The 21,707-nt window shown below is 59.6% G+C and overlaps 1 protein-coding gene across 2 annotated transcripts; it reads left to right on the forward strand.

Annotated features, from left to right (window-relative positions):
* The first annotated feature begins 3,711 nt into the window (after nt 1-3,711).
* GTF3C5 (general transcription factor IIIC subunit 5) lies at nt 3,712-15,239 on the forward strand. 2 transcript variants are annotated; one of them, XM_028127228.2, is made up of 11 exons: nt 3,712-4,083; nt 4,934-5,153; nt 6,446-6,644; nt 9,792-9,987; nt 11,026-11,130; nt 12,111-12,225; nt 12,652-12,732; nt 12,891-12,991; nt 13,253-13,335; nt 13,893-14,035; nt 14,709-15,239. In XM_028127228.2, the coding sequence occupies exons 1-11, from the start codon at nt 3,931-3,933 to the stop codon at nt 14,870-14,872; spliced, it is 1,560 nt and encodes a 519-aa protein (XP_027983029.2). In that variant the 5' UTR covers nt 3,712-3,930; the 3' UTR covers nt 14,873-15,239. The 2 variants fall into 2 exon arrangements, with proteins under 2 accessions (XP_027983029.2, XP_008150717.2); XM_008152495.3 differs by having other exon boundaries at nt 12,894-12,991.
* Nucleotides 15,240-21,707: the final 6,468 nt, after the last annotated feature.

Here is a 21,707-nt window from a genome sequence, read left to right on the forward strand (position 1 = left end):
CCTTCCCCATTGCCCCTCCCCGCCTCCTCCCATCTCTCCTTCCTTCTTCCTGGTCATTCATCCCGTGTCTGGGGTTCCCCGAGCGCCCTTTGCCGCAGAGACCTGGCCTGGAATGCCCAGGGGCTCAGGGCCGCCCGGCCGGGAGGCGGACAGCGCCCCCTGGTGGCTGCGGGGGGCGGAAGCGCGTGTCGCTGGGGTGCGGGTCTAGGTTCACTCATTAGCCATCACCCATTGGGCGTCTGTCTGTGAAAGGTGCCTCAAACGGGCCAAAGAGACCCGCCACCATCAGCAATCAGGAGGGGGGTCCCGGAGGGGCCTCTTCAAAGGGGGAGGGGGTGCGACACCCTTTCTCAGAGGTTACCCCGAGATGAAGAGGATGGGGACAAAGGCATCGAGGCCTGGGGGGGGGGGAGAGGGCGCGGAACCCCAAGGTCAGGAATTTGGAATTTGGGGGGTGGGGGTACAGGACCCCCCGAATCTGTTAAAGGGTTTGGGGTTTCCCTCCTGCAATGGGGAGCCACGCGAATCTGAGGGGAGGGATCCGTCTTGCATTTGAAGGGGAGAAGCGCCCCCTGGCTTCTGGGGAGGGGGAGGCACCACGGCCCGCGCCAGGTGGTGTGAAGCCCCACACCCGGGACAGGGGGGCGGGGGGCGGGGGGCTGCCCAGCGGGTCGGGAAGATACAGCTCCCGGGTTTAGGGCTAGGGCACAGGACGCAGCCCGGCCACGGGGACAGGTTACAAATGGGCGCGGCCCCAGTGGGGGGACAGTTAGTGACGGTCTAACAAAGTCAGACACACCTGCCCCAACAGAGCCTTCCGGATCCCTGGCCCGGCTGGGAAAGGACACGCCACAGGCTGGAAGGTTCTCGCTGCCCCGCCTGCAGGCTGGAAACAACCCAAGTGCCCCTCGCAGAGGCGGACCGTAAGGCCCGGGCCAGCCAGCAGTGGGCCAGCCAGCGTCTGTCCGTCTGTCCGAAGGAATGAGGAAGCCGTGCGTGAATGGATGCGGAGTAATGGCCACGATAGATGGCCCAGGGAAAAGGGAAGGCACAGCGGGGAGTGTCTCTGAGCTGCCACTTGTGGATTCATAGTATAATCCGGAGGGTAACCAGTGAAAGGAAAATAAAGCAATAAAATGTAATTAGTACAAAAGAGGAAGAGGAAGGGGAGAAAGGGGAAACAGGAGAGGTGGGACGAACAGAAGATGAATAGTCATATGAAAGGTTTAGACTTAAGTACAGGGTGGGGCAAAAGTAGGTTCACAGTTGTGAGTACATGAAACAGTTTTATTCTTGTATTATTATTATTATTATTGTATTATTTTCCATATGAACAGCTGTAAGCCTACTTTTGCCCCACCCTGTACATCGGCCTTACATTGAATATAAAACCATTAAATGCTCCAGTTCAAAGACAAAGGATATTAGACAGGAGGTTAGAAAACACACAACTACATCCTGCTTACAAGAGGCAGGCTTAAAATACAAGGGCACAGAAAGACTGAAAGGGAAAAGATGGAAAAAGACATACGTTGTGAAAACTTTAACCAAAACAAATCTCTTGTAGCAATATGAACAATCACACAAGTTTAGACTTTCCTCGCAATAAAGAGGAACCTTCTGTGAGGACTGGAGGGCCATTTACCAGGGATATGTAGCATTTCTGAATCGATATGTACGTAACACGGACCTCAATTACAAGCAAAGCAAAACTGACAAAACTAAGAAGAGAAATAGGCAAGCTGGCAACCGTAGTGGGAAATTTTAACACATTTCCCATAGAGGGAGCCAGGCACACACATGCGCACACTCGGGAAAGGATAAAGGGCATTGCACCTGACACCTGCGGAATACACTGTTTCCTGATGTACCTGGAACACTTAACAAGACTGCACACGAAAGCTTTAAGGGAAGGACTGAAACCGTACAGAATCTGTTCTCTGACTATGGGTGGAATTAAGCTAGAAGTCCACAACAGGAAGATAATTTTAAAATTCCCCAACTTTTGGACATTAACCAAGAGATTTCTAAATAAGACCCCCAAAAATTGAACAATGAATCACAATGGCTGTTGGAAACATTTTCACCTGAGGGGGATGGAGGGGGAGGGGGGAAGGGGAAATGAGGGGGGCCCCATTCACGGAGGTACAGACATGAGAGAGACCCTTTCAGTTAGGACCGAGGAAATTGTGTAAAACTGATCCCACCATAACAATGAAAAAACAGGACGAACTAAAACGATAAGGCTCCTAGGAGAACACATGTTCATGAACCTGAGCTAGGTTTCTTCCCCCGTAAAGGAGCCCTGGGAGGAAAGGAGCAGGCTTCCGAGTACCGGCAACGCAGGTCCCATGGCTTCATCTGGCTGCAGGTACACGGGTCCGCCCACCTGCCGTGACTCATCTCCCCCCACTCGCTCCCTATAGTTTTGTTTTCTGACACTTGCTCATTGTAAGAGAGTTTTTAAAAAATATATATTTTTATTGACTTCAGGGAGGGATAGAAACATCAATGATGAAAGACAATCATTGACCGGCTGCCTCCTGCATGCCCCCCCATGGGGATCGAGCCCACAACATGGGCATGTGCCCTGACCAGGAATCTAACCGTGACCTCCTGGTTCATAGGTCGATGCTCAACCACTGAGCAACGCCAGCCGGGCTGTAAGAGAGTTTTTATAAAATTTGAGCCAAACTGACAATTGCTAGGAAACAAGATCTCAAATGCTCTGGAGGGTAACAGTTTTGCAGTTGCTTTTTTCTCCCCTTTCCTCCCCGTCACCAATACGAAGTTTCTTTTATGCATTTGGAATTAAGGGATGAAGGTGGGAGAAAGTAAGCCCGATTGGATTCCAGGATAAGTAACAAGGTAATGTGCTCTCTGAAGGTGCTTACACCTAGTTCTCAAAGGTGTTATTAACCTAGATGCACAAAAACAACGGAAAGGACTTGTTTAAGGCGAAGACAAACCTCTTACTAAAGAAGTTATATGCCTGGGGAGTGAATACCACCATGACCTGCCCATTTAGACCTTTATGATCAGATCAGCCCATGAGGTTACTTTCCGTTGAACCCCTTTCTCACCCACAACGTCTTTGAATGGTCCTAGGGTCCCCCACACAGCTGACTGCTTCCGTTAGGGTCTGAGCAGTACCCCGCACACATTGGCGCTTAAGAACTAAGGCAGGAAGGTCTGACGGCGGCATCCGCCAAACATGCAAAGCGCAACAAAAAAAAAAGGGGGGGGGGGTAAACCAAACCAAAAAAAGTAAAGAAAACCAACAAAACAAAGCCCAATTCCCCCGCGCTCGCCATTTCCAGGCCGACCCCACCTCCCACCCCACTCCCCGGGCTCCTCGCGCACTGGAAACCAGTCCTCGAACTGTGGGGGCAGGAGAGGGGGTCCCAGCCCCCAGGAAACCGCTCCGCCGGAAGAATGTCTCGGCTGGCCCCGAGCTGTCATAGGTGGAACCGGGGAAGGGGCGGGAACTCGGCCTAGTCCTGCTTCCTTAGTGGCTAAAACTATGGAGCTGGAAGAAGGGGCGGAACCAGGCTTCCGCCTGACTGCTCATTGGCTAAGAGCTCGGCTCGGCCTTTGGGTTCTTATTGGCTAAAGTCGAGAGCGAGCTGGGCGGTGACCTATCAGCCTCTGGGTCCGCCGTGGGTAAGTGGAAGAGACGGGCCCTTGCCCCGCCCCTCGGGCAAACCCACTCTCTTTTAAAAACACAATGGCCAGGACAGAGGGGTAGTTGACCGCGAAACCGCGGGGCCTTCCCTCGGACGTTTGCTCCCCGAGGCCTTGGAGCCCAGGGATTTAGAGAGACGCGAGCGGCGAGGGAGGCCGGAACGAATCCTTCGCGGAACCATCGAAGGGAGGCCTCTGGGCACACGTGGAGGCACGGACTGAGCGGGCCGGGCCAGACCCGCAGGGATGGCAGCGGGGGCGACCGACGCGGGGCCGGGGGTCGCCATCCCCGTGGAGCTGCGGCGCGAGCAGCGCATGGTGTGCGTGGAGTACCCGGGCGTGGTGCGCGACGTGTCCAAGATGCTGTCGACCCTGGGCGGCGAGGAAGGCGTTTCTCGGGTGCGGAAGGGGGAGGCCCCGGGACCGCGGGGGCGGGACGGAGGCTGTGGGACCGCGGCGGAGGGGCGGGGTCACGGGAGACTAGTGTGGTTTCCTTGGTAACGGAGCTTTTGGCGGGCGCTGGTGCGGGCAGTGGGCGGGCTTTGCTAGGGAGGCCGCCAGGAACAGACAGTTGTTCCCTGGAAGCAGAGGGAGAGGACTGTCGGGGAGATCCAGAGAGGGAAGGGGGTGTCCTTTGCACCCCATATTCGGATGAGCCACAGCCTCGGCGCCCCTGCCCTGAACGCAGCTCGCCCGCAGCCCCGCAGGGTGTGCTGGGCTGCCACGTCCTCTTGGCACAGGAGTGGAATCTACGTGGGGGGTGGGGGGTGGAAGTGGGGGGCGAAGTGTTCTGTTGTTAGGGTTAAAGTAGTAACAGTTCACTCTCCGGTACCAGGCACGATCTTAGGAGCTTGACTTACATCCTGTCCTCATTGGAACCCTGCGGGGCGGGAACTGTCATTGTCCGCATTTTACAAGGAAAGCGAGGTAGTTCAAGGCCACCCAGGACATAGGGGAGCTGGTTTGAGTGCTTCCTTGTGCCAGGCTCTGTGTTAAGTGCTTTACACGCACCAGACCTTGAACTGTCTCTCGAGACCTTTCCTGAACCCCAGCTCAGCTGGCAGTCATTCTCTCCAGCTTCACAGCCGCTGAGGAGCAAGAGGCTCCCTCGTTTCCTCTGCGATGCTTGGGTCTGACAAGTGAGCCTTTGGGGAACTAAGCGCTCTGAATGAAACGCGAGCTCCGGGGTCACCCCTGCCGGCCGCTTAGCTGGCCACGGCTTCATCCGTCTCCCTTGGCCTCGGCACAGATCTATGGAGACCCCACCAAGAGGCTGGAGCTCTACTTCCGGCCCAAGGACCCCTACTGCCACCCCGTGTGCGCCAACCGCTTCAGTACCAGCAGCCTGCTGCTCCGGGTCAGGAGGAAGACGAAGCAGCAGGAGGGGCTGCCGGGGCCCGAGGCCCACCCCCAGGTCACGTTTGACGTGGATATCCTTGGCATCGTCCCCACCATTTACAGATTTCAAGGTAACTACCAGTGCATTTTTACCGAACTCGGTGGTCTCAGGGCCTGTGTCCCCACTGCCTGCAGGAGCCTAGTAGGTCAGCCACACAAGTGACGTGAGCCAGGAATGCACAGGCCTGCGGGGCGGGAGGTGAGGGCATCTTCCCTCCAGCCAACAGCTCCCTGCAGGCCTTGCCAGGCTCTTAGAGAACCTGGAGGTCCATGAGGGGTGCCCTAGCTTTCAGTTATTGTGGGGGCCACATAAGACTGGCCCACAGGCCTCCAGTTCTCAGCCCCCCCCTGTTGTGGAACCTACTCCGTCTTCACTGCTGCTGCTGCCGCCTCCCCTCGGAAGCCTTCCCAGATCACCTCAGCCCCTTAGGACCTCATGTTTCTTGTACTCTTAGCCAACTGGATGTCTCCCGGGGGGTCCTCAATCAAGTCTGCTACCCACGGAGCCCCAGTGAGGAGGCAGGAAGGCGGGGGGTGGGGGGTGAGAACGGACGCGGACTTCTGCATTGTGCCTTCCTGAGCTCTGTGGGGTTTTTCATGCAGGTCCCTGGGCTTCCCTCCGCCTCAGTCTCCTTGTCTGGACAGTGGGGCCCCGAGTCCCTGAACCCCTTGTGAAGATTCAGGGAGATGGTGCCTGTTAAGGGGCCGGCCCACCGCCTGGGGGCACTGTGAAACCTCTAGTTGCAGCTGCAGGTCTCAGAATCCGAAGAGAGGAATGATTGAGGAGGTTGGAGGGGTAGAAAGAAAACAGAGGAAAGAAACTGAAGCAGGACCTGGACCTGGGACCCCAGGGGCTGGGCATTGTGACTGTCAGCCATGCGGGTGAGTTGTCTGGTCACCGAAGAGGGCTGTCAGGCTTCCAGTGATTTCATTCCCATCGCTCATTGAGCCAGCACCTCGCCAGTCAGGTGCGCCCCTACACCGGGCACCTGCCTCACCTGGGAGCTTGTTAGAAATGCGCCAGCTCAGATTCTGCATTTAGCCAGATCCCAGGCCAGTCACGGGCACCTTGCTTCGTGAGAAGCGCTGACCCAGACCTTATTCTCACACCACGTACACCCCACCCCAAACGCCATTTATCCAAGTGACGGGGAGGGCACGGAGCCGAGTGCATGGAAGCCGTGCGGCAGCGTGTGGTTTCAGCTCCCGCCACCCAGGCCCGGCAGCCTCCACCCCTCGGCTGGCTCGGCACCTCCCCAAGAAGACCTGGGCGTTGGTGCGTGGCACTGCCCCCGCCTGCAGGTGCAGCCAGGAGAGTGGTCCCTGGCTGCGGTGCCGGCTACCTACCTGCCTCTCTCTCCAGGAATGTCCGACTTCCAGTACTTGGCTGTGCACACGGAAGCGGGTGGCGTGCACAAGTCCATGTACGACAAGGTCCTCATGGTCAGACCCGAGAAGGAGGACTTCTTCCATCAGGAGCTGCCGCTCTACATCCCCCCGCCCATCTTCTCCCGGCTGGACACCCCAGCGGACTACTTCTATCGCCCAGAGACACAGCATCGGTGAGCCCGCCCCGCAGCGTCAGGGTCCGAGCCAGAGGCGCAGGAAGCTCCCGCACAGGGCCAGGTGCAGAGAAGGCCCTGGGTGAGCGGTGGCCGGGTGCTCGTGAGCTGGAGGGCCTGACAGGACAAAGACCCTGGCTCCGGGGCGTGGTTCCAGCCGAGAAGTGGCCGTGGGGTTTAGTCCGGGTCATTGCCACCCCCGGGCCTGGCTGTCACCAGTAAGGACACATGTAGTGAAGCTCCACCTGTGGGCGTCCCCTCTGAGCCAGCACCTTCCATCCCTGCTGGCCTCCCTGTCCCACCCCTGCGCCTGACCTCCTGGCCATCTTTATCTTTCATCCTGCCGTGCCCGCCCCCTGCGCCACACGCACCTCCGAAACCAGCCAGTGCACCCCAGCTGTGTGCCATCGCCCGGAGCCATCCTTGCTCTCGTGGCCGTGCGCGTGCTTACCGTGCACGTGGCCGCCGCGTCTGCTCGTGAGAACACGGCTCCCGAGCACAGGGACGGCATCTCTTGACTCCGGTGGCTTCTGGGCGCCGAGCGTTAGAAACGCCAGGTGACGCGCATTCTAGGCCGTCACAGAGGCCCCGGCCCCCCCCCCCCGCCGTGCATGTCCCCAAGGCCCCGTGAGAGCGCTGTGTCCGTATAAAGGAAATGAATGCTTCCATTGGACACCGGCAGGAGGGAGAGACCCCCGGGGCTGTGGGCAGGCAGGTCTGGGTGTGCCATGGCTCTCTGTTGGAGACCAGCAGCCACAGTGACAGGACGGAGTGGGGTGTCCTTCGTGTAGCAGCCAGGCAGAATGGCATTGAAAAGACAGGAAACCCGTGCGTTTGCAAAGGCCCAATTGGAGAAGAATGGCGTGGCCGCCGCTCTCAGACGCGCTGTGCACGTTTCTGCAAACGGGGTGGTCCAGGCCACAGGGCAGCCCCGGGCCCCCACTTCTGACCCCCGGCCTTGCTCACTGCACACTGTCTGTGTGTGTGCATGCTTTCCTTTTTCTAATCACACACCTTAGAAGGGCACAGCTTTTTAAATATCTCAATTTTGGTGTGAGCTCCGTGGAGGTAGCGATTTGGCCTCCTGCCCTCCGGGGTAACCCCGTGGCTAGGGCAGCCCGGCCCGAGAGAGGCCTCTGCGAGTCCTTACCAGCCCGTGGGTGAAGCTCTCGGGGAGCGAGATCAGGAAAAACAGAGAAACAAACGGAAAAAGACAGCTGGAAACATGGCCCCCAGGTGGTGATGCTCGTTAAAGGGTTGTCCGTAGCATGTTAAGCTCCCAAAGTTGGAGGACTTGAGCGCCTGCTGACTTGGTAGCCGAGGGCCACCTCCCCCTGCTGGCCGCGGCTGTCCGCTGTGCTCAAGCCCATGGACCAGCGCCTCCAGGCAGAGCAGCTGGTGCTGGGCCCTGGCCCTGCCGCCCCCACCCCACCCCCACCCCCCGGAGGCCGTGCTCAGAGCTGCCCCCACACCACGGAGAGGGAATTGGGATGTCACCTTTGGAGTTGAAGACCCATCCCCAAAAGTGTGCACCTTGAGGTGCAAAACTGCACACCGCCCTACTAAGGGGTCACCCCAAAATGAGGTCAACTTTTTTGGTGAGCAGTTGGTCAAATCGATTATGATTCCAGATGTTCTTTTCCTGTTTGCCAAGCTGTCCCACCTGCAGGCGTTTCCCCCGTGCCTCTCACCTAAGAGCTCAAAGGTACGGTTATGAGAGCGATTCCAGATGAACTGTTGGCCACAGCCGGCCCAGTCAGGTCCTCTGAGCCCCAGTGTCCCCACAGCGTCCCCGGGAGGAGGGCCAGCTGCCCTTGGACCCACAGGCCCTCTGCCCTCGCCACAGGTTCATGGGTTTCCCAGCACATGGAACGCACCTGCCTTTTCTCCCAGCGCTGCCATCGATTGTTCGCTCTGCTGGCCTTGCCACGCCGGGAACACAGGATGGGGCTGGCCTGGCAGGTCCCTCCTCCAGGAAGCTGAGTGGGTGCGGGAGCCCTGTCCCTGCAGCGGGCCACTTCCTCGTGGGGGTCCGTGGTCTCGGGGTGTCTTTGACCCAGGACACTGTTGCTCTGGCAGGATGGTTTTACTGGAGTCACGGTTTTTGAAAAAGGCACAGACTTGATCCGGTGATTACAACTTTGTTTCCCAGTGTGAAGGTCATTGTTCTCCATAAATAGCAGGTGGCATGTACACACAGAAAGTTAAGGTAAAAAGGAAACCAATGGGAAAGGTAATAGTCACCTGAATGAAGTGTGACTCTGAAAATAATTCAGTGAGTTTGGGGTGGTGCCGAGGAAAGGAACCACCGTGTGACGGTAGCTGTTGGAGCTGGGGTGGGCTCGTGGGGGGCTCCTCACACTGTCCCCTGCTTTAGTGCAGGTTGGACGCTGCTGGCTCCCCGCCTCGCGTAGCGGCACTGGGCTCCTGGGACCCCTGGCCTGAGTGTGCTCTGTGGCTGGTGTCAGGACCCTCGCTTTCAAAAGCCTCTGCTGCGTGGCACAGGTGACACCCATTCCTTCCTGGGTGCTGTCCGGCCACCTCGGGCTGGGCTCTCGCTCGGCACAGGTGACACTCATTCCTTCCTGGGTGCTGTCCGGCCACCTCGGGCTGGGCTCTCGCTCGGCACAGGTGCGGCCTCCGGGCAGCTCCTCACCCTGGGCTCTGTTACTTCAAGGAAGTGCTTGCCTCCTCGCAGGCTGTGTGAGGGCTGAGTGAGTGAATTGGAAAAGTCAGTGAGCAGAGCTGAGGCCTGACAGCAGGCCCTGTGTGGCTGCGTGGCAACTCTGTCACCATCCCTGCCTGAGGGGCATTTGGGTGGCTCCTAGTTTAGACTGGCGGGTGGGTGCTGGCATGAGTCTGAGGCCACCACCTCGGGACAGGAGCCTCCCCCACACTCAGCCTCCGGAACCTTCCGGCCGTGCCCGGCTCAGAGCTGCGGCCCAGCCTCTGAGCTGCCTCTGGTCGCTGCCCTCTCCCCGGTGCTCAGCCTGAGGACAGATGGGTCTCGGGCGTAAGAACCTCTCCCTGACCCGGGTTCCAGGGAAAAGCGCACAGGCACAGGCCACCGGCGTCACGGGCCTGGCGGGCTCCCTGCCTGGTCTGGCCGGGCCTGTGCCTGGTTCTCATGGGCCTCTCTGCCCCCAGGGAAGGCTACAACAACCCCCCCATCTCAGGCGAGAATCTGATCGGCCTGAGCAGGGCCCGGCGCCTCCACAACGCCATCTTCGTCAACTTCGAGGGGGACGAGGTGCCCGAGCAGCCGCTGGAGGCCGCAGTGCAGACCTGGAGGAGGCTCTGCTCCAACCCCATGGACCGCAAGGCGGAGGAGGAGCTGAGGAAGGTGAGCCCCGCCGCGCCGCCCGCCTGCGCTGGCCACCGGGGCCCAGCCGGGCTCTCCTCGCTCTTGGCAGATGGCGGTGCCCACTTGTTTAACTGGTTGTTAGCACACGGGATGTTCTCATCTCTAGATGTCAGTCTGAAAGCCATGCCAGCGTAAGCCCGACTGGCAAGGTGGAAACACTTCTTAGAATCCTCTGACGGGTCCCTTTGGGCGCAAACAGTCGGTGCATTGTTCAGCTGTGACCTCGTGTGGACCTCCGGTTCCTGGAAACTCTCCTTCAGTCGTGGGTTTGCAGCGTGCCAGGTGCGCACAGCCTGCCCGTGCCCGTCGGGGGCCGCGCCTCCCTGGGCGGAAGCCTTCGCCTTGCCCTCTGGCTGCGGTGCTGAGAGGCCTCGGGCTGGGGTCTGCTCCTGGTGTCCTGCAGGTGTGGACAGCAGGTCCTCGGTGAAGCCACCTCCCTGCCGGTGGAGGCGCGTCCCTGGTTACAGTTCACTGTCCTTGGGGGACGGAGTGCTTCTTAAAGAGACGCTGGACACCTTGCTGTGTTTCTAGCAATCGCGGGGCGGAGGGGGGGGCGGGGGGAGGGCCTCCTCATTCTCCTCTGGACACGGCCCGATCCTAACTGGCTCAGGGCCCTTCCTGACCAGGCTGCCACGCTGAGCCACACTGGCCTTCAGTCCTCCCTGGGCCAGGCCATCTCTTCGGCCTTCATGATGTGCCAACTCGGGGTCCGGAGCTCCGGCTCCTTTGGTCATCTGCTGCCCTGTGAGCTGCATAAGGACAGAGGCGGTGTCCCTCGTCCTTTCAGGACCTGGCCCAGCAGCCACACTGGGCACGAGCTTTGTGTGCAGCCCTGCTTCTGAGCGGAGGGATGAGCGATGTGCCCCGGCCCCTGAGCCTGGTCCCTGCTGGCTCGGCCCCCGCCCTCCCCCGGCATCTTTCGGAAAGGGTCCTCCAGGGCCAGACCGCCCTGCAGAGTCGGCCGGAGGGCAGGCTGCTGTGCTCATCTCAGCCTCTGCCTTGCCCCGCCCCCCTCAGCTGTTTGACATCCGTCCCATCTGGTCACGCAACGCTGTCAGAGCCAAGATCAGCGTCCACCCTGACAAGCTCAAGGTCCTGCTGCCCTTCATGGCCTATTACATGGTGAGTGTCTGCCCAGCCGCCGCCTTGGTTCCCACCAGGGCCGTGCTGGTCCCAGAGGTGACCTCAGAGCCCGAGCAGGCCGCCCTGTCCCGCCCCTCCCCCGAGAGCACGCTCGGCCACCTGGGGTGATTTCAGGATTAAAGAGTAATTTCGTAACTTTACGCAAAGGGATTCTACACCTTTAAGTGATCTGGTTGAGTGCTGTGTGGGCACCTCAGCCCTCCCCGGGGGGCAGCTCCCCGCTGAGGAGGAGCCTGGCGCAGAGCGCTGACAGGTGTCGCGGTTCCACAGCCGCGAGTGGCAGAGCCACCGGCCCCCGCCTGTCTGGCTGCAGAGCCCGGCCCCTGACACAGCGCCTCTGGCCCCAGCTCCTCCTCCCTGGGCTGAGTGGGGTTCAGTGGGGATCTCCCCTTGGACTCAGTCCAGGAGGATGGAGATGGGGTGTCATTACTGCGGCTCCCACAGGTGCTGGGGGAAGGGACCCTGCGTGCCGAGGGCCCCATGCAGGGTGGTGACGGGTGGGTACCTGGGCTCGGACCCAGACTTAGAGTCGCCGTCTGTCTTCCATGTGGGCTTTCTGGACACGCGGCCTCAGGAGGACAGTGACGCGTTCACCGAGCACTTCCTGTGGCCGGCACCGTGGCCCAGGCCCCAGGCCTCATCTCTTTTATCCTCACAACATCTATGGGGGCTCACGTCACTTCACCTGACCGGAAGGCTGAGGCTTGGGTAGACCAAGTGACCTGTTGAGCGGACAGCCGCACGTGGCAGAGCTGGGGGGCTGCAGAGCCACGTCTGCCTCGCCTCCACTGCCCACGTGTGGGCTCTTGATGTGGCTCCCAGTCCTTCAAATCTTGAGGTGTTGCACTGCCCCCCTCGGAGCCCCCCGCCCTCCGCCCCAGGCAGGCACCTGGCCTGTGCATCTGCGGAGCCGGGGCTTGGCCTTGGCCCCTCCCCACTCCCACCTTCTCTGCCTGCAGATAACAGGTCCCTGGAGAAGCCTGTGGATTCGCTTCGGGTACGACCCCCGAAGGCACCCAGAAGCCAAGATCTACCAAGTCCTTGATTTCCGGATCCGCTGTGGAATGAAATCTGGTAAGAATGACCACACCTCCCTCTCCTCCCGTCTTCCTGTTCCTGTGCGCGCTGGTAATCACGCGTCCAGGTGCGGGGAGCAGGCCACCCCTGGTGATGGCTGAAGTGAGGTGGACGTGAGGGTGCGAGTTCGGGCTTGGCTCCACGCTGACCCTCGTTACTGAGCCACAGCTACTCGAACGAGTGGGTCTGCGTGGGCTTCTGTGGCTCCCGGGGGGGCAGGCCGGGCGTCCAGCCAGTGTCCACAGTGAGCCACCGCGCCCAGAGCCCCAGCTCTGGCCCTGCACTGGAACGTGGTGGCTCCTGCCACCCCAGGCCCCTCTCGGGAGCTGTCCCAGTGAGCCCTGGTGGGCCGGTCGCGCCAGGCCAGCGCCGTGTGCCAGAAGGGGCTCTGCCCACCCGCACCTGACACCCCCTCGCCTGCAGGGTACACCTCCAACGAGATGCCCGTGAAGGCCAAGCGCAGCACCTACAACTACAGCCTCCCCATCACCGTCAAAAAGTCGTGTAAGTGCTTCGGCTCGCTCTGCAAATTGGGGCGATGGGCCTCACCGGTGCTGAGGACGGTGGCCTCTGGACTGCGGGGGGTGGGGGTGCTTCCAGCAATCCCTGGGGAGGGGGCTGGGTAGCACCCCTATATTCCAAAGCACCGCTGTTGTCCCTAGCAGCCAACCAGCTTGTCACCATGCAAGACCTGAAGCAGGGCCTGGGCCCATCCGGGGCAGCTGGCATGCAGAAATCGGCCTCCAACAAGTACAAGCTCAAGGTGGGTGCCCGGAGCCCGGGGGGCGGGCAGACTGCAGCAAGCACGGCAGAGCCCGCCTGAGGCTCTCAGCTCCGGGTCCACCCCTTAGAACCTCCCAGGGCGTCGGAGCGGCTTTTCTCCCCACCTGCTCTGGCTCAGGCCTGTCTGCCCCACCTGGGTGCAGGGACCAGCTGACTCCTGTGGCCCAGGGTGGGGTCTCCAACACTGCCCGCCCCAGGGGGAGGCTCCCCCTGACGTGCCCCTGTCTCCCCTCTTGCCCAGGACTCGGTTTACATCTTCCGGGAGGGCGCCTTGCCGCCGTACCGACAGATGTTCTACCAGCTGTGCGACCTGAACGTGGACGAGTACGTACTTGAGGGTCGCGAAGCCCGAGTGAGGCTGTGGGCAGGGTCGGGGCTGGCACCACAGAGCTCCCTGTGAGGTCCATTTCCACCAGCCTCCCTCTCGGCGGCTCCGGTGCTGCCTGGAGAGCCCTCTGTCTGGGTCGCCCTGGGCCACACCTCGGGGTCCCAGGCAGGGTGCTGGGCTGGCTGTGGACGTGTTGCCTGTGGAGTCTGCCTCGCCTCCACTGCCCCGTGGAGCTGTGTGGGCTTGTGATGTGGCCCCCAGCCCTTCAGAACCGACCAGAACCCAGAGACCTTCAATCTGGTTGTTCATAGTGATGCCTTGAAATCAGGGAGGGGCGCCGGGGGCAGCTGCGGCCCATTAAACCCCGCGGGAAGGCGGTGGAAGCTGTAACTCACAAGCCCATGGGGTGGGCACCCCGCTCCGTGCCTCTGAGGGTCCAGCGGTCCTCGGCACTCAGCGCTGCTTTTCCCAGCACAGCCCCTGCCACGCCGCGCACTGGCCCGTTAGCCGGGAGCCGCCCTGGAACTCCGTGCCCCCCCCCCCCCCCCCCCAGGTTGCAGAAGATCATTCACCGCAACGACGGGGCCGAGGAGACCTGCACCGAGCGGGACGGGTGGTGCCTGCCCAAGACCAGCGACGACCTGCGCAACGCCATGTCCCTCATGATCCGGCAGATCATCCGCGCCAGGAGGCCTGGTGAGCGCCGGGGGAAGGGGCAGGGGTCCCTCGCGGCCGGTCTCGTCTCTGGCGCTGTGGGAGGGAGGCCTGTGCGGCAGCACCTGCCCAGGGGCCAGCGCCCAGGCTGCCCGCTGCCGTCACAGTTACCACCTCACACCTGCCTCCCCCTCCCACCTTCCCGCCGTGTGCGTGCGGGCTGTCTGTCCTCCTGCGAGACGGGCAGTGGGCCAGGTCCTGTCACCCTGTGGGGCCTGCGGGGTGGGGGGTGGGGAGGGGGAAGGTAGCCCTGGCAGCTGGGTCCCTGAGGAGGGGAGTGAGCACCTGCTGGGCTGGGGGGGGGGGCAGAGCAAGCAAGAGGCCCCCCCCAGAGGGTTCTCCCAGGCTTGGGTGCGGGTGTCCCAGAGCCTGCCCTGCCCCGCGGAGCTGACGGAGCACAGGTGCTTAGCCTTGTTGGGGACCCAGCCCCTCGGCAGCCTCTTCCAGGGTCACGGGCACCTCTGGGGAGTGGTGGGCAAAGCATGCAGCTCCACGGTCCCCCGACATGCCTGAGTGCCAGGTCCTGGCACCCACACTCCACAGGCACCGTCCTCGGAGCCCAGGGGCCCGGTCTGGGGCCTGGTCTGGGGACTGGGGCCTGGGGCCTGGGGCCTGGGGCAGGAGCCTGCTTCAGGACACGATGTCTCCTGCCCAGCCCTCTTCTCCAGCCCGGCCAAGACTGACGGAGACGGAAGGAAAGAGCAGCTGGCGGGCGAGTCTGGGGAGGAGGAGGAGGAGGAGGAAGAGGAGGAGGAGGACTTCAAGCCGTCGGACGGGAGTGAGAACGAGATGGAGACCGAGATCCTGGACTATGTGTGACGCAGGGTCACGTGTGACCCCGGAGGACAAGCCAGGGCTCACAGTGCCGCCTCGGTCGCCAGCACAGCCCTGGAGGCCCCTGAGGAGCTGGGCTGCCAGCACTGGGTGCAGCTAGCCCTGGTCCTGCCGTGACTGCTGCCAGGCTGCGCGGGACACCAGCGAGAGCCGGAGGTGGAGGTGGTGCCGCCAGGGGTGGGGGTCCGCTTGGCTTGGGTCTCATGACTGATGGCAGGGACGGCGCCAGGAGCCTGGTGCATGGTCACAGCTGGCAGGAGCCTGTCCTTGCGTTTGGATCCTCCTGTTTGGGGTTAGCCTGGCAAAGGCAGGCCCAGCTGGCATTGCCCGCATTAAATACCTTTCCCCAGGAGACTTGGTATTAGAGTGGCTCAGAGCCCCTGCTGGGGGGCAGTGGGACGAGGGCGGGGCGGGGGGGGGGGAACGTGGGCTGCTGGACCATCGCTGTTCCTCGGTGGCCTCGTGGGGCGGTGCTGGGACAGCTGAGCACAGGCCTGATGCCCTCGCCAGGTGGGTCCCACAGCCCGGAGGGTCCCACAGCCTGGCGTTCATTCACCCCTCACTGCTCCAGAGCCTCTAGGAAACGGGCCCTGGTCCCCGGCTGCCGGAGCGAAAGGGCAGGGTCCTGGGGAGCCTCCAGGACAGACCAGGGGCCCAGGGCTCCATCCTGGGACCTGCCTTGTAGAGAAGCCGCCCGCCCGATGGCCCCGCCCCCTGCTGCTGGGGACGCACAGCCAACACTTCCGGAGCAGCTCTCCCCAGAGGCAGGCTGGGCCCAGGCCCACACTCCCCCATCCCCACCCCCACCCCGCCCCACATGCTTCCCTCGGGGCCTCTGCTCTCCACTGGATCTCCGCTGGGGCTCCCACTTCTGAGCTGGGCTACGAACCCCCCGATCCTCAGAGGGAGAGGATCCGCGCTCTGGTCCCCACCTCCCAAGAGCGGCTGGTCCCTATGCCAGCCTGAGGAAGGCAGCCGGGCAGGGACCTCCCCCAGAGTCGCTGGCACCGGCCTCACGGAGGGCTCCCAGGTCCTGCCACACTTACAAGTATCTGGGGACTCCTCCCTCAGAACCTGATACACCCATTTTTGGAAAAGCTTTCTCATTGTGGAAAATACCAAGTATCCACCGAAATACAGACAATTTAGTAGAGTTCATGCTCCAAACCGCTTCCCAGGCAGCACGCCCGTCCTGCTGGGAGGCACCCACTGTGCGGCCCCTCGGGCGAGGGAGCCCTGACCAGCAGCTCGGCTGTGGTCTCCCGCGTCCGCCCGGCCTTTTGCCACGTGTTTCACAGCCACGTGATTGCCTGGGTGTCCGGCTTCCTTAGGGGCTGCCAGCCGTGGGCCCTGGAGTGCCGCTGCCCCTGTGTCCGCTGGGCTTGAAGGACCCCGCCTCAGACCCCGCGGGACGGTGCCCCCACTGCGGGCTCTCAGAAGCATGACGTGGCACCCCAGCAACGGCCAGTGGGGACGAGGGGTGCAGCGAACACCTGCCTCTTGGTGCCCAGAGTGGGGTCTCTCGACAGTGCCGCACCAAGGAAGGTGGCGGCCTGCGTGGTGCTGGGAGGCAGGGAGGACCAGAGGGCGTGTCAAAGGACACGGGGTGACCTGAGGCCACTCGGGAGGCTCACAGACACACCTGTGAGGTGAGGACACCTCTCCGGCCACACGCTGTCCGTGGCAGCGCCAGGGTGGACCCATGTCTGCCTGCTGTGGGGTCAGCACAGGCGGGTCTGCCCGCACAGAAGCTGCTCCTTCGGGGAAGTTATCCTAAGGATTTGCCTAGGTTCTGTGTGCCATGAAGTCAGTCGGGTGAGTTTTTTACTTGGTCAGCTCTATCAGTTCAGAACCCGAAACCTCCAGCCCAATTACCCAGGTCAGCATACAGACTTCTGGGAACCCATAGACCCTCCAAGCCCCCAACAATAGCCATGCAACCTTCACCCAGAAAAACATGCAAACCCACCCATACGTGCATACTCAGCAGGGGTTCGAGAAGGGTTTTCCGTCAAGGAGACGCTCCCACGTTAACTAATAACACCTTTACACTAAAAAGCAGAGAACACTGGGGCCCATATGTGGACTAGCCACTGCAGAGAGAAGCTTAAGACTCCAACCCGCTTCTTCCATGGAAACCTGGGGCCCTAGCCCAGCCTCTGTTGACCTGGGCCCTAATCCAGCCTCTTGACCTGGGTCCCTAACCCAGCCTCTGTTGACCTGGGCCCTAATCCAGCCTCTGTTGACCTGGGCTGTAACCCAGCCTCTGTTGACCTGGGCCGTAACCCAGCCTCTGTTGACCTGGGCCCTAACCCAGCCTCTGTTGACCTGGGCCCTAACCCAGCCTCTGTTGACCTGGGCCCTAATCCAGCCTCTTGACCTGGGTCCCTAACCCAGCCTCTGTTGACCTGGGCCCTAACCCAGCCTCTGTTGACCTGGGCCCTAACCCAGCCTCTGTTGACCTGGGCCCTAACCCAGCTTCTGTTGACCTGGGCCCTAATCCAGCCTCTTGACCTGGGTCCCTAACCCAGCCTCTGTTGACCTAGGCCCTAATCCAGCCTCTGTTGACCTGGGCCCTAATCCAGCCTCTTGACCTGGGTCCCTAACCCAGCTTCTGTTGACCTGGGCCCTAATCCAGCCTCGACCTGGGCCCTAACCCAGCTTCTGTTGACCTGGGCCCTAATCCAGCCTCTTGACCTGGGCCCTAACCCAGCCTCTGTTGACCTGGGCCCTAACCCAGCCTCTTGACCTGGGCCCTAACCCAGCCTCTGTTGACCTGGGCCCTAACCCAGCTTCTGTTGACCTGGGCCCTAATCCAGCCTCTTGACCTGGGTCCCTAACCCAGCCTCTGTTGACCTGGGCCCTAACCCAGCCTCTGTTGACCTGGGAGTTCAAGCTTCATAAAGAAACGTGGGGCCCTCACCAGTTTGGCTCAGTGGATAGAGTGTTGGCCCTTGGACTGAAGGGTCCCGGGTTCGATTCTGGTCAAGGGCACATACCTTGGTTGCATGCTCGATCCCCAGTCCCAGGTGCACAGGGGAGACAACCAATGGATCTGTCTCTCACATAGATGTTTCCCTCCCTGTCTCTCCCACTCCTCTCTGTAAACATCAATGGAAAAATATCCTCGGGTGAGGATTAACAAAACAAAATAGAAACGCCAGAATCATAACACATTGCGGACGGATCACGAGAATTCCCGTGTTTTCATATTACAGTGTTTTACAAACTACCATATTTTAAAAGATTAGCTTGTAAGAACATGTAATAAATAACTTCAAAATGCAATGGGTATTTAATTTTAAAGTGTGCCTTTAACATTTATGTAAAACATTTTTTGTACTCGTTCAATAGAAACTGGGTAAAGCTAGCAATAAAACTACTGGTCTCCCGTGGTCGGCAAACTGCGGCTCGCGAGCCACATGCGGCTCTTTGGCCCCTTGAGTGTGTGTGGCTCTTCCACAAAATACCACGGCCTGGGCGAGTCTATTTTGAAGAAGTGGTGTTAGAAGAAGTTTAAGTTTAAAAAATTTGGCTCTCAAAATAAATTTCAATCACTGTACTGTTGATATTTGGCTCTGTTGACTAATGAGTTTGCCGACCACTGCCCTAGCCGGTTTGGCTCGGTGGATAGAGCGTAGGCCTGCAGACTGAAGGGTCCCGGGTTCAATTCTGGTCAAGGGCACATGCCCGGGTTGCGGGCTCAATCCCCAGTGTGTGGGGGCAGCCAATCAATGATTCTCATCATTGATGTTTCTCTCTTCCTTCTTCTCTGAAACCAATAAAAATATATTAAAAAAACCACAACTGGTCAGCAATGTGTTAAGAACTGAGCTCTGTCCTCACCATGCTTCAGTGGACTGTCACCCAGAGCAGTGGCCCAGGAGTTGGCTCACCAGCGGATCCCCGATCAGATGGGAGTGAGGACAGAGTCTTCAGGGGTGTACACTTGGGCCGTGGTGTGAGAGGTCTGGGAGTCCAGCCATGAATCCGATCCTAGCTGAGTCACGGCACCATCACTGTCCAAGAAAAACCAGAGCGGACGGTAGTTAAAGTGGCAAAACCAGACTTTATTCAGGACTATTGCAACAGGGAAGAGACCTCTGTGTAGACCTGAGCTCCCTCTATAGAGTGTGGGCAAGTGGGCGCTATAGCCAAGGAGCAGGGCGGCCCGTGGTGGGAAATGACCCATCGGGACCCAGGGTAAGGGCCATCCCGGCCAACAGGGTCCTGGGTGAAGACACCCGCAGTGACCAGAGCACCAGGGTGGGTGGAGGCTGAGGAGCCGAGGAGATGCGGAGGGTGATCCGATCCGGAGGGTGCGCCTCGAGCTGCAGCAGCCCTGCACGGCGCTTCGTGAGGCGGACGCACCGAGACACCTGGTGGGGAACGCCTTCAGGGAGCCCAGAGTGTGGTCAGGGAGAGCATCTTTGCTGGCCTTCAAACATCGGCCGCATCTTCTCTGGGTGAAATGAATGCCCCTAAAGTCAGCTCCCTAAAGCAAGGTTAGCAGGAAGCACCCCACTTGCTACAGAAGCCAGCGGGGATTTCTCTCTGCGGGACACTGTCGCCTCCTCTGGATACTTCCGGGCAAGCTCACTCAGCGTCTGTGTCGCCGGCCCTGTGCAGGCACATGTACACATGCGAAGTGAGCAACCACCCCCGTCATTAAAACACAGGGCACGGCCCTCTTCCCTTCCTCCTCAATGCCTATAAACAACACTGCCCAGAGCATCGCAGCACACCAGTCCCCGTCCCCCATTCAGAATTACCTCCTTTAATCAATTTAATTTCTTAAAAATGAAGATCTTAACACACCAGCAGGGTTATATATATATACACACACACACACACTAGAGGCCCAGAGCATGGGATGGGGGGGTCCCTCAGCCCGGCCTGCAACGATGCAAGCATTCCCCGCCCAGCCTGGCCAGAGGCCCTCCACGGCCAGGTGGAGAACACTTGTCACTGGGGTGAAGACACAAGCGTTCCCCCGCCCCCGTCGCCCCCCAGGCCACTCCATGCCCGCTGCCCAGAGGCCCTCCGCAGCCAGGGTGGAACGCTTGCCTCATTGCCATAGCGATGAAGCAAGCATTCCACCAGGCCGCTCACGCTGCCCGCTCTCAGCGGCCACCCCCCCCCCCGGGACTGGGGGACTCCGTTGGGGCTGAGAGGACTGGGTGCCGCCATCTTGTGGCTATGGGCGCTGCCATCTTTGTGACAGAGTGATGGTCAATTTGCATATTCCCTCTTTATTAGATAGGATGTTTTTATTGACTTCAGACAGGGGAAGGGAGAGAGAGAGAAACATCGATTGGCTGCCTCCTGCATGCCCTCTACTGGGATCCAGCCCACATTCCCAGCATGTGCCCTGACTGGGAATCAAACCCGCAACCTATCGGTGTATGCAACGAACACGCTCAACTACTGAGCCACACCAGCTGAACAATTTTATTTTTTAACATATATTTTTATTGATTTCAGAGAGAAGGAAAGAGGGAGAGAGAGATAGAAACATCAATGATGAGAGAGAATCATGGATCAGCTGCCTCCTGTACACCCCCTAATGGGGATCAAGCCTGCAACCCGGCTATGTGCCCTGACCGGGAATTGAACTGTGACCTCCTGCTTCATAGATGGATACTCAACCTCTAACCCACACCAGCTGAGTATATTTTTCTTCAATTTATTGTTGAGAGTATTACAGATGTCCATTTCCCCCCTTTTTCCCTCTCCACCCAGCTCCCACCCTACGCTGCCCCAGGCTTTCCCCTGTCTATTGCCTGTGTCCAGGGGCCCTGCATCTACACACATAAATTCTGGATTCATCTCTTCCTGCCCTCCCTCCACCTTCACTCTGAGATCTGTCCTTCTGTTCCATGCGTCCATGTCTATGGATCTGTTTATTCGTCAGTTTATTTGGTTCATTAGATTCCACATGAGTGAGATCACGTGATATTTGTCTTTCTCCCACTGTTTAATTTCGCTCAGCATGATACGCTCCAGGTCCCTCCTGGCTGTCTCAAAGGGTAAGAGTTCCTTCTTTTTTACTGCTATTTAGTAATCCATGGTGTAAATGTACCACAGCTTTCTTATCCACTCGTCTACTGATGGGCACTCGGGCTGTTTCCAGATGGTGGCTATTGTAAATAATCTGCTAGGAACACAGGGGTGCACACATTCATTCTGATTAGTGCCTAAGGAATCTTAGGATATTCCCAGAAGGGGGATCGCTGGGTCAAACGGCAGTTCCATTTTTAATTATTTTAAATATATTTTAAAAAATTATTATAAAAAAAATTTTTAAAATATATTTTATTGATTTTTTACAGAGAGGAAGGGAGAGGGATAGTCAGAAACATCGACGAGAGAGAAACATCGATTCAGCTGCCTCCTGCACACTCCCTACTGGAGATGTGCCCGCAACCAAGGTACATGCCCTTGACCGGAATCGAACCTGGGACCCTTCAGTCCGCAGGCCGACGCTCTATCCACTGAGCCAAACTGGTCAGGGCCCGTTTTCAATTGTTTGAGGCAGCTCCATACTGTTCCCCACAGTGGCCGCACCAGCCCCCATCCCACCCGCAGGGCACGAGGGTTCCCTCTTCTCCACACCCCGCCAGCCCTTGTTCTTTGTTGATTTGCTGACGGTGGCCCTCTAGGCGGTGCGAGCTGATTGACACTGTGGTTGTAATTGGCATCTCTCTGCTCATCGGTGGCCGCATTGGCCATCTGCACAACCTCAGGATTGCTTCCTACAGAACAGGCTCTCAGAACGGGACTAGCTGCCAGAGGCCTGTTAACAAACACACCCCTCAAG

The sequence above is a fragment of the Eptesicus fuscus genome, chromosome 15, assembly GCF_027574615.1.
Source record: "Eptesicus fuscus isolate TK198812 chromosome 15, DD_ASM_mEF_20220401, whole genome shotgun sequence".
NCBI lineage: Eukaryota > Metazoa > Chordata > Mammalia > Chiroptera > Vespertilionidae > Eptesicus > Eptesicus fuscus.

What these genes read in the sequence shown, in the direction of transcription:
- GTF3C5 (XM_028127228.2), top strand. Translation starts at nt 3,931, where the DNA reads ATGGCAGCGGGGGCGACCGACGCGGGGCCGGGGGTCGCCATCCCCGTG. An exon ending in CGGAGGAGGAGCTGAGGAAG is followed by an intron (nt 9,988 to 11,025) that starts GTGAGCCCCGCC and finishes CGCCCCCCTCAG; the next exon opens with CTGTTTGACATCCGTCCCAT. An exon ending in CCGCTGTGGAATGAAATCTG is followed by an intron (nt 12,226 to 12,651) that starts GTAAGAATGACC and finishes CCTCGCCTGCAG; the next exon opens with GGTACACCTCCAACGAGATG.